This window comes from Megascapheus bottae, chromosome 22, assembly GCF_031878675.1.
Source record: "Megascapheus bottae isolate mThoBot1 chromosome 22, mThoBot2.hap1, whole genome shotgun sequence".
Lineage (NCBI taxonomy): Eukaryota > Metazoa > Chordata > Mammalia > Rodentia > Geomyidae > Megascapheus > Megascapheus bottae.
This window is the reverse complement of record NC_143530.1, coordinates 10,849,304-10,861,328: the sequence shown is the minus strand read 5'-3', so window position 1 is coordinate 10,861,328 and position 12,025 is coordinate 10,849,304. Positions and strand designations below refer to the sequence as shown.

The 12,025-nt window shown below is 44.0% G+C and overlaps 1 protein-coding gene and 1 pseudogene across 4 annotated transcripts in view; one reads left to right on the top strand and one right to left on the bottom strand.

Moving 5' to 3' along the window:
* Positions 1 to 9,573, top strand: part of Rnf8 (ring finger protein 8) — a 34,519-nt gene extending 24,946 nt beyond the window's left edge. For 3 of the 4 annotated variants that reach the window (XM_090355754.1, XM_090355752.1, XM_090355755.1), the window contains 2 exons: positions 2,608 to 2,812; positions 4,596 to 4,739. In XM_090355754.1, the coding sequence (XP_090211880.1) occupies positions 2,608 to 2,812; positions 4,596 to 4,618 (228 nt within the window). In that variant the 3' untranslated portion in view covers positions 4,619 to 4,739. Of the gene's footprint in view, positions 1 to 2,607; positions 2,813 to 4,595; positions 4,740 to 9,059 lie in introns of those variants that run through there. The other variant, XM_090355753.1, reaches the window with a different exon arrangement.
* Positions 9,574 to 10,757: 1,184 nt separating this feature from the next.
* On the bottom strand, positions 10,758 to 11,632 carry LOC150047745 (small ribosomal subunit protein eS1 pseudogene; annotated as a pseudogene).
* Positions 11,633 to 12,025: the final 393 nt, after the last annotated feature.

Below are 12,025 nucleotides of genomic sequence, written 5' to 3'. Positions count from 1 at the left end.
TTTTCTTTGCCAGTCATGGGGCTTGAACTCAGGTCCTGAGCACTGTCCTTGGGCTTTTCCTCAAGGCTAGAACTCTACCCTTCAGCCACAGTACCACTTCCAGCTTTTTTCCTATATATATGTGGTGCTGAGGAATCGAACCTGGGTCTTCATGCATGCTAGGCAAGCACTCTACCACTAGGCCAAACTCCCAGCCCTGAACTATCATTTTTGACTGACACTCCATAGTCTGTATCAGTGACACACCCCAAAGGAACATTCACCACACCATGAACTAGAATGCCAGATGCCAGTGTCTTATTTCCAGCATTTAGTTTCTGGACAAGGGAAAGAAAGAGATCTTGCCCTACAGGCAGAACCTTCTATAAGCCTTGAATAATTTTATAGCTTATTTCCCCAGAGGCAAGGAGCAGCCATAATCTCTCTCTTTCGCTCTACTACTTGAACCATAGAACCATTTCCTGCTTTTCTATGTATGTGGTACTAAGAAATCGAACCTGGGTCTTTATGAACGTTAGGCAAGCACTCTACCACTAGGCCAAACTCCCAGCCCTGACTTTTTTTTTTTTTTTTTTTTTTTTGCCAGTCTTGGGGCTTGAACTCAGGGCCTGAGCACTGTCCTTGGTCTTTCTTTCTCAAGGCTAGGGCTCTACCACTTGAGCCACAGCACCACTTCTGGCTTTTTCTATGTATGTGGTACTGAGAAATTGAACCTGGGTCTTTGTGCATGCTAGGCAAGCACTCTATCACTAGGCCAAACTCCCAGCCCCTAGAACAATTAACATTTTAACTTCAATAAAACTCTTATTTCCTTGTTGAGTGGTGGCAGGGAAACAGTGCTACATGGCATTAGGATTTTGAAGTATCGGAACAAAGCTGCCCAGTAAAGCTATTCTTTACTCACAGTGGGCAGAATGCCAAGAGTAGCTTTTAGTGCAGCCCTTTAAATAGGGTGCTAAATGTCATTGATTTGTGGTCACTCTGGGAATTCAGGGGAAAAGCTGCATATATTTCAGGGACTGCAGGACTGCTTTTGAAACAGAAACATCTATGTCCTAGTTTACCATTTGCTATCCTGTCATATTTTTTGCTCCAGCTCATTTAGTTTTCATAAATTTCTACCATTTATGACCAGTCCATGTTAAACTAGAAGTGTTGAACTCAGGCTGTTAAATGGCAGTCTTTTCAGATTCCTTAGAAAAGGAAAATGCATGCACACAATGCTTCCTTTTCTCTGGCAGTCTTTAGGGAGGCTGGATCTATTCATCTTCTGAAAAATCTCTCTCTAGTAGACTTGTTTCTTTGTCCTGGATCCAGTTTGACTTCAGGTCGTAATTTCCCACAGTTTCTAGTCAGGTGATTGCCTGTTGTAGAGAAGAAATTCAGTGTACTTGGCCTAGTGTTACCTGTCCTGTGCTACTATGTTTATTTTTCATAGACTGTCTTAGAGGACAGGGGCATGACTCAAGTGGTCAGGCACTTCCCAGCAAAAGCAAAGCCTCAAGTTTAAACCCCAGTACTCTACATTACACACACACACACACACACACACACACACACACACACACACACTCTGCATGTAATTTTATGAGTTCATCTCATATGGGAAATAATATGTTTGTTTGTTTTCTAGCTTTGTAGATATAACATTTGAAGAGACATATCGTTTCTGTGCTTTTTTTTCCCCACTGTTATCCTAACAGGAACGAGGACTCATAAAAATTTTTACTTATAAGATGAACATAAACAAGTGTAGAAAATACTTTTCCTGGATTAGAAAAAAAGAAAAAAGAAAAAAAGGCAGATATCTGACCCAAAGGATTATTCAGAAGAGTATCTCACATACAGACTTCTTTCTTTGTTTTTTCATGGGCATAATTGCATAGAGGTTTAGGCACCAAGAAATCAAACCCAGGATTTTGTGCATGCTAGGTGAGCACTCTACCACTAGGCTATGTTCCTAGCCCTCCAGGTACATTTTTTTTTTTTTTGGCCAGGTGTCTAGTGCACATTAGCAATAAGCAGAACAAAACAAATAAATTACCTAGGGTCTGATCTATGTCTTTTATCTGAGTCTGTTACAACTTTGTCTGTAGCCTTTGAGAAAGGAGGAAGTGAATCCTCTAACATGAAGCTTAAACATTTCCACCCTTGCCTGTAGACCTGTAATCTTAGCTACTTAGGATATTTGCAATCTGAGGGCTGTGGTTCAAAGCCAGCCAGGGCAGGAAAATGTGTGAGACTCGTCTGCAATTAACTGCCAGAAAACTAGAGGTAGAGCTGTGTCAAGGAGTAGAATGCTAGCCTTAAGCACAAAAGCTAAGGGACAGTGCCAAGGCCCAGTTAAAGTACCAGTATACTCTCTGTCTCTGTTTCTCTCGCTCTGTCTCTCTCTCTCTCTCTCTCTCTCTCTCTCTCTCTCTCTCTCTCTCTCTCTCTCTCTCTCTCTCTCACACACACACACACACACACACACACACACACTTTTATCCTACTATACATAAGACTGTGACCAGCTTTCCTTTTTGCTTTGAAAATTACTTGCTGTTACAGCTTTGAGAAAGTAGCCGTGACAAAAATGATTTTGTGTTCCCATTTGTGTTGTAGGCTGTCACCTTGAACTGTGCCCACAGTTTCTGTTCCTACTGTATCAACGAATGGATGAAGCGTAAGACAGAATGCCCCATTTGTCGGCAGGACATCAAGTCCAAAACTTACTCCCTGGTTCTGGATAACTGCATTAATAAGATGGTAGTTAGTCTGAGCTCAGAAGTAAAAGAACGACGAGTTGTCCTCATTAGGGAACGAAGAGGTGAGTGGATCAGAAAACCCCTAGTTCAATGAAAGACTTACCTTCAAATTTCAACAGATTTATTTATCTGTTTACTCATGATTGGGGAAAAGAGGGGAAAAGAGTGAGCTAAAGAACACAGGTGGAAGAAATGAGATAATAAAAGGGAGTTCAAGCTGGCACATGGCTCATACCTGTAATCTTAACTACTCAGGAGGCTAAGATCTAAGGATCACAGTTCAAAGCCAACCCAAGCACGAATGTCCATGAGACTCTTCAATTAACCACCAGAAAACTGGAAGTAGCACTCTGGCTCAAGTGGTAGAATGCCAACCTTGAGTTGAAGAGCTCAGGGACATGGCCTAGGGCCAGAGTTCAGCCCCATGACTGACAAAAAGGAAAAAAGAAAAAAGAAAGCTTGTGTGTGCCTTGGCCATGAGAGGGTGGTAAAAGAAAGCTGACTAAAAACAGTCAGATGTTTGCCTTGTTGATCACTAGATGGTGCTGTTGCTCAAGACAGTTGAGTTGCTGTCACTTAAGTTGAGTAGACAATTATAAATAGTATGTTTACAAATCAAGGTTTTCAACTTGGTGCTAGCACCATGGCTCATGCTTGTAATCCTAGCTACTTAGGAGGCTATAATCTGTTGGTCATTGTTCAAAGCCAACTCAAGCAGAAAAGTCTGTGAGACTCTTATCTCCCCAATAACCAGAGAAAGCTGGAAGTGGAAGTAGGGCTCAAACAGTAGAGACCTAGCCTTGAGCAAAAAAGCTAAGGGACAGCACCCTGACTCTGAGCTCAAGCCCTAGTACTGCCACAAAACAACAAAAAAAAGGTTATGGCCAGGCACTGGTGGCTCACACCTATAATCCTAGCTATTCAGGAGGCTGAGATCTGAGGATTGTGGTTCAAAGCCAGCCTGGGCAAAAAAGTGAAGTCTGTGAGACTCTTATCTCCAATTAATCACTAGAAAAGGGGAAGTGGGACTGTGGCTCAAGAGGTAGGGTGGTAGCCTACCTCTGAGACAGTGCCCAGGCCCAGAGTTCAATCCCCATGATTGACAAAACAAACAAACAAAAACAGAAGAAAAGTTTTCGGGCTGGGAGTTTGGCCTAGTGGTAAAGTGCATGCCTAGCATGCACAAAGACCAGCGTTCAATTCCTTGGTACCACATATATAGAAAAAGCTGGAAGTGATGCTGGGGCTTAAGTGGTAGAATTCTAGCCTTGAGAAAGCCCAAGGATAGTGCCTAGGCCCTGAGTTCAAGCCCCAGGACAGGCAAAAAAACAAAAACAAACACAAGGTTTTCACTGGGCTCCAATGGCTCACCGCTGTAATCCTAGCTACTCAAGAGGCTGAGATCTGAGTATCACAGTTCAAAGCCAGCCCAGGCTCAAAAGTTTGTGAGATTCTTTATTTCCATTTCCAATTAACCACCAGAATACCAAAAGTGGTGCCAGGGCTCATGTGGTAAAGTGCTAGCCTTGAGCTGAGGAGCTCAGGGACAGTGCCCAGACCAAGAGTTCAAGCCCTCTGACTGCCCAAAAAAAAAAAGGTTTTCAGTTTTCAGAATACTTGAACACATACACATGTATACATGTCCTGTCATTAGACAGACTGGACAGGATTATAGACCTAAGATATGTAAGTGTAATCCTATTGTGTTGTCTTTTGGAATGCTGATAGTTTTACTAACAAATCTCCCAGTCAGAGTTTGTGTAAGAAATAGCACAGGTGAATTTCCCTGATGAACTGTGCTGCTGTAGAGAGTATCTGCTCATTAAAGTTATCTTTCACTCTTAGGGCCTGCTCTGTTAAGGTTGTAGAGAGCCACTTTGCTTGAGACTGGAATATCTTTGTGGCAAAAGAATGTTGTCTTGGGCAAAGCACAGGAAGCTAATAAGGAGGATTGTTCCTGAGTAGAGAGAGCACCATTGTACATAAAAGGGTGGGTATAGTTATCATGATTAGTCCCTTGATTAATGAAGCACTGATTGGGAAATCTTCAGAGACACAATGCTGTGATGTCAGTTGTCAATTGGCTGTTCCCATCAGAGAACCAGGAGCTTGCTGCTCCTTCCTGTGTACCTGGTCATTGCAGACTCATAGTCAGTGTATCTCTGATTGTATCTCAGCACTTGATCTTGGGGCCGCATGCTCTCACTTGGCTTTCTTGCTCATGACTGGCAACCTCAGTTGAGCCATGCTTCCAGTTTTGCTTTTTCCTGGTTTATTGGAGATAAGTCTCATTGACTTTTCTTTTTTACATTTTTAAACGTTTTTCTTTTAATTGTTTATGGGATACTGAGAAATTGAACCCAGGGCCTCATGCTTGCTAGATGTGCACAAGACCCTGAGCTGAAATTCCAGTACCATTAGCCGCCCCCCCCATTCCATTTTCACATGGTATTAGAATTGTAAGACAGCAAGGCTGAGCAGTTATCTACTGAGGCCTGGGAGTGCTTTTTTTTTCTTTCTTTCTTCCCCATTTGCAAGAGTCCCAGTAACTCAATTTGATCAGAGTCAGGTTATGACCTTTGAGCCAAACTGTGTTGAGTCTGTGTCAGAGCTGGAACATCTGAGTATAGTCTCTGCCCAGCCTCTTGCCTAGGTTCTTTCTCAGATGGTTTCACAAGGCTTTGGAAGGAAACAAGCAGCATGTGTCAGCTCCATCCACAGAACTGCTTGTACGAGAGTAAATGCCAGCACCCTCCCTTTCTTCTCCAAAGGCTAATGCAGGTACTTCGTGGCCTTTTGGCAACAGTAGGAACCAGCACAGTAAATAGTTACCCCTCTGTGTGTACTTGCTCCCAGCAGTTCTGGCAACCATCTTCAGTTGTGCAGTTATCGCAGCATGCAGCTTTGAGGTGTTCTCTAGAGATACACAGAAGGTCTGAGACCTGGTTTATGGCACGATGTGCCAAATCATCAGCAGCTTCACTGGATTGCAGCGTGGGGTTTGGAGAAAATCACCATTCAAATACCAACCATCCTGTGTTTTTAGGGGCATTAAGAGCTGATTTATTCCTTAGTGCTTAGGGGATTTTGTTTGTTTGTTTTTGTTTTAAGAAGGACCAAATTTAGGCAGTAGGACTGGTGAGCATTTCGTTGTCATTTCTGGTACCATAGTCCAGCCCTGGGCAGGGATTGCTTTCCTCAAGAATTCAGAGTAGGAGGCATATCTGCCTGTGATGGCATGGGGGCTTCTCATGCAGATAGCCTGTGCTCCAGTTTTACCAAGAACAGTCCCTCCTTGGCTTCTTTGGCTGGTGGCTGTCTCAGAGTCCCCTATCTCCATGCTGCTTTCTGAGTTGGAGAAAGGATTCTTTGGGATTGGACTAGCTAACATCTAAACAGAGTTTTGTTGCATGAGTAATTGTTGCTGTCAGGAATACTAGGAGATTCTTGTGAGAAGAGTTTTGGTTCTTTCTTTCCTTCTCCTCCCCCTCCCTCTCCCTCTCCCTCTCCTCTACCCCTCCCTCCCTCCCCCCCTCCCTCCCTCCCTCCCTCCCTCCCCCCCCTCCCCCCTCCCCCTCCCTCCTCCCTCTCTTTCTTTCTTTCTTTTTCTTTCTCTTTCTTTCTTTCTTTCTTTCTTTCTTTCTTTCTTTCTTTCTTTCTTTCTCTCTCTCTCTCTCTCTCTCTCTCTCTCTCTCTTTCTTTCTTTCTTTCTTTCTTTCTTTCTTTCTTTCTTTCTTTCTTGTGGGTCATGGGGCTTGAACTCTGGGCCTGGGCCCTACCCCTGAGCCTGTGTGTTGGACCTGAGCTCTTCAGCTCAAGGCTACCTCCCTACTCCTTGAGCCACATTCTTTAGTGCCCAGGTTGGCTTTGAACTGCAATCCTCAGATCTCAGTCTCCTGAGTAGTTAGAATTTACAGTTATCAGCCACCGCTACCGGCTCTGTTGTTTCATTTTTTATTGCTGGGAATAGGCCTTGAACTCAAGGCCTGAGCTTCTTTTCTTCAAGGCTAGTGTTCTACATTTATGACACAGCTCCACTTCCAGCTTTTTGTGGTTGATTGGAGATAAGAGTGTCGTAGACTTTCTTGTCTGGGCTGGCTTTGAACTATGATCCTCAGATCTCAGTCTCCTGAGTAGCTAGGATTACAGCCACTAGCATCCCAGCAGGAAGAGGTTTTTTTGAAACCCCTTATTAGGGGAGTTGGTGAGGTGAGTGAGCAGTGTCAGTTACTTCCTTTCTGTTTTTCTGTTCTATTTGAGTTTTAGTTGACAGATTTGTTAGCTTCTAACCTTTTGCTTTTTCTAGCATTTTCCTTGGATTGTACTCAGAAAACAGAAAAGTGGGCCCGGAAATGTAGGTCCGTGATGAAGCACTTGCCTCACATGCATAAGGCCATGGGTTTGATTAAAGATTTAAAATATTGCTGATTTTTAGCTTGGACTTGTGAATATTATATTCTCCTGCTCCTTTGCTACTCTTTCACTGAGTTAAAGCTCTTGATGGGAGTGTAGCGTGGCCATCAGGGGACTTTGAAGGGGGCCGAGGTGGGAGGAAGGATTTGTCATCTCTTGAGAATCTGAGACAGAGGCTCCTCCAGAGTTGAGGGTCTCCGGTAAGATCCACTCAGGCTAGACCACCTGGCCTATGGCTTTTAGTGGCTTCTGGTAGGAAGGTGCTCCAGACATGGAACAGAAGGAATGCAGAGTCCAGACTCTGGAGTGCACGTCTGCTGTGATAATGCATCATTGCTAGAATTCAGAGGTCAAGGTGTAATTGGGGAGTGACAGCAGCAAATCTGTTCACCCAGAGAGAATGCTTGGGAGGACCCTCTGGTTGCTATATCAATTGTTTGTTAGTCCCACAGCTGACTTGCTATGTGAGGATAGTCCCTTGTCCCATTAAGAGTATGGACAGTTCTGTCACAGTGTAATCATTTTAGACTGTATTCTCAGATGTTAAATAAGGATGCCTGAGTGTTCCTTATTTGCTAAGCACCTTTTTTTCCCCCTGTGTTGAAGATGGGACTTTGGGCTTCGTGTGTGCTAGGCAAACACCACCACTGAGCAACATTCTCACTCAGCCTAGCAGGTGATTGTTAACACCCCATCCAGACCATGTGCATGAAGTCAGCCCTCCTGTCCACCTCTCAGAACCAAAATGGCTCAACAAAGTCGGGCGGGTTAGGGTGTCCACATTCATACACTCAAATATTGACTAAGAATAGACTTGATTTTTTTTTTAAAGACATGCTTTGTAAAAGTCATTGTGAGAAAGTTAATAGATATATTACTAGAAACATTTTCTTATTTCTCCCTCACAACTCTGCTTTTATTCCTTCTCCTTGTTGGTGTCCTATTATCCTTCCTTTCCTGGTCAAATGTGTTTCCTCTGTTTCAGTTATTTTCTGTCACACTGGGATGTCCTTTATTTAACATCTGAAGATATACAAGTTTGAAATGATCACAGTGTCTTTCATGCTCATCCAGTGGGACCAGTGACTATCCTTACTGCAGGTTAGCTGTGAGATTAACTGAGACATGGAATAGAGCCTAGAAAGTCCTTGAACCTCAACTTTCTTGTTGCCTTGGTAGTCCCTTCCTGTGATTTCAGATTTCAGAGCTGTCTCTTGCCAGAGGTTAAAAAAAAAAAAGCACTACTTCCCTAGCCTGGGAGTATATAGCTTAGTGGTAGAGTGCTTACTTAGCATGCATGAACTCCTGGACTCAATTCCTTAGTACCACATAGACAGAAAAAGCTGGAAGTAGTACGGTAGCTCAAGTGGTAGAGCACAAGCCTGAGCATAGAGGAGAGACTCAGGGACAGAGCCCAGACCCTAAGTTCAAGCCCCAGGACTGGCCAAAAAAAGCAGTTCCCTGATAGCAGGGAATTGGCAGAGAGGGAGTCTTCTCTCTTCCATCAAAAGCTGCCACCTCATTGCAAGCATGGGAAAAGTGTCTACATTTGAGGAGATGATCTTCCCTCATTGCACCCCAAATGCATACCCAGTTGAGTTTGACTACCTGGTCATTTCATCTCTATATAGATTCTGAGGAGGCAGAGCAGGACAGGAGTCAGTGACTGGTAAGACTCACCATGTGGTCCTGAAGGTCACACCAGTGTGATTGGAGTCTATGAGAGCAGTGCCATCTTGCCCACCCAGGATAGACTTTGAATAGTATGACATGATCTGCTTTTATTTTCTCCCTTAACTCCGGTTGCTGTGAGAAGAGACAGGGTGGCAAAGATGGAGGCAGGGTGGCCAGGGGAAAGATGCAGACTTCTTCATTGCTTTTCCTTTCTCTCCAAAGCAAAGAGACTGTCATGAAGCACATGCTCTGAATGCTTTGGAAGATAAGGTTCTTCAGACGTCACTGAGGCCACTCTGGAGGTCATCTGAGAAGCTGTGTGGACAGAGACTGAGTTAGGAAGCCTTTTGCATCCTGCTTGGCATCGTGGCCAGCCCTGCAGGCCACCTTCCTTTCCTTCAGCTACTGTTCTGAAGATGTTCTGGTGACCACGGACAGTAACGTCATTGTTGAAGGACTGTGGATCATACACACTGGCTGCTTCAAGTTCTTCACTACAGGTTCAGTGGATTGAGTTCTGGTATTTTGTTTTTTGTTTTTTTGGTTGTTGTTTTGTTTAATTTGTTACTATTTTTGGTACCTCACAAGCATTTCTGTTGCTGTATGTTTTGAACAGTTTGGTTCACTCCATGGCTGCCCATGCGGGCAGCCTGTGTTTTGAGCCTACCTTACCTCTTCTTTGTGAAAACAAGATGTCATTTCTTGGAAATAAAATATAAAAGCTATTGGTTGCTCAGCTGGGCTTTGGTGTATTTACCTTCCTTTCCTTCCAGCTCCCAGGCAGTCTCACAAGTAAACACTGGCAGCTCATAGATTACAGCCCAATAGCAGATGATGCACTTCAAGTGACTCTCTGTCTGAAAGGCCACGCCCAGGCTGTGCCACAGCAGGTGGGCTCACTCTAGCATGTCCTTTCTTACTCTGGAGGCCAAGGTTACAGCTTACCTTGTTTGGGAGTAGGTGAGTTCCTGTCTTTTTTTGTTTGTTTGTTTGTTTTGTGGGGCATGGGGCTTGAACTCGGCCTCTGCACTGTCCTTGAGCTCTTCACCTCAAGGCTACCGCCCTACCCCTGGACCTGGGCATTGTCCCTGAGCTCCTCAGCTCATGGCTACCACCCTGCCCTTGAGCCAAGCCCCACTTCCTATTTTCTAGAGGTTAATTGGAGATAAGAGTCTCAGGTTCTTTTGTGCCCAGGCTGGCTTTGAACCTTGATCCTCAGATCTCTGCCTCCTGAGTAGCTGGGATTATAGGCATGAGCCACTGCGCTGGCTGGGTGAGTTTCTTTCTAAAGGTGTTTCCAGATTTCCAAAGCAATGCTGAGAACATGGAGACAATGAACTTAGGAGAACTTGGTGTGCTTCCCTAAACCCCATTTTAATTAAAAGTCTCTTCTGATCACCTTCTCTTTTTACTTTTGCTTAGTGTATAAAAGGGTTTCATTATGTTTCTGTACATACAAATTCAATTCTTCTATTACTCTTTTTATTTATCTTTCCCTCTTTCTAAGCAATTTTATGTATATATGCATATATGTATGTATTTTAAAATTTTTTGTGCTGAACCCCAGGGCGTGGGTGCTATCACTGAGCTTTTGTGCTCAAGGCTAGCACTTTACCACTTTGGGCCATACTGCCATTTCTGGTTTTATGGTGATTAATTGGAGATGAGCCTCACGGACTTTCTTGCTTGGGCTAGCTTTTGAACAATGATCCTCAGAATTCAGCCTCCTGAGTAGCTAGGATTACAGGTGTTAGCCACCAGCACCTGGCTGTCCCTGAGCATTTTTTTGTTCAAGGATCAAGCTCTACCTCTTGAGCCACAGCTCTGCTTCTGGTATTTTGGTGATTAATTGGAGATAAGAGTGTCACTGACTTACCTGTCCAGGCTGGTGTGATCTTCAGATCACAGATTTCTTTTTTTTTTTTTTTCTTCACAAATAGACCTTTAATTTGTCATTACTAAAACTCTGAATTTTAAACAGATTCTTGGACTGGTGGTTCATATCCATCAGCTCGCTCGACTTTAGCACCGGTCTCATCCCCAGTAGCTTTTCCAGAACTACCACCTTCACCATGAAGCTCCATGAGTTTTCCCAATTCAAACTTGGGCTTCTTGAGCATTTTCACTTTCCTAACGAAGATATCATGACGTGGGTAAATAGACTGGCAAGCCTTTTCTATGTCTTTCCCGATGCTGTCTGGAATCAACTTATTAACTACTTCTTTCAAGTCATTGGTCTGCACTTCTTGGGTCATGATTTCCATCATCTTCTTCTGGATCTGGCGGACCTGCTGATGCTGAGCATACAAGGTCTTGCGGATCTGATTGTTGCGTTTTCAGTAAAGCCAACACAGAACAGACGAAGCAAATAACCATCTGTAGTCTTGACATCAACCTGAGCTTCAATCATGGTCTGCCACTTTTTGACCATGGAGCACATTTTGTCTCGGGTGAGATCCATGCCATGGAAGTTGGTCAGGCAGTTCTTGCCCTGAATGTCCTCAGTAATTAGCTTGAATTTTCTAAATGCAACTTCATCATTCTGCAGATCAGCAAGGCTCACTTCAAACACCCGACCCTTGAGGCCATCAGATGCGATTTTGGTTCCTTGAGTCCTCATGACTAGTGTTTTCCCAATATTTCTGATATTGAACATGGCCGGGGCTTTCACATCATACCAGTCTTTCTTAGAAAATGGGTCAACCACTTTCTTCTTGGCTCCTTTTTTGCCGCCTTTCGTAAGGCGCTTGTTCTTGCCGACCGCCATGGTGCTGGTCAGAGAGCCAAAAGGGCGGAAGTGCAACTCACGAGAGCACTTAGGCGTAAGGAGATCACAGATTGCTGAGTAGCTAGGATTTCAGATGTGAGTCACTAGTGCCCAGTACCTAGAAGCATTTTAGTCTGAAACAATTGCATTTGTCTGTTCTTACTCTTACTTCCTGAACAATGGGAGTCCTGTTGAGAAAGGCATTAGCTACCCTTGTCAACAGAAAGAAACACCATTTCACTGGTGGGAGGTGAGAGCTCTGGATAAGCTGTGGTGTCCTCAGTGCTCTGATGAGAACACTGGAGATTGAAGAATGGTGGTTGGATTGGAGAGCCCTCTTCCTAGCAGGGATGTAGAACTGAGTCTGTCACTGATCTGCTTCCTTCTGTTTCCATTGTCTATGCAGAGGACCATTTTGTTT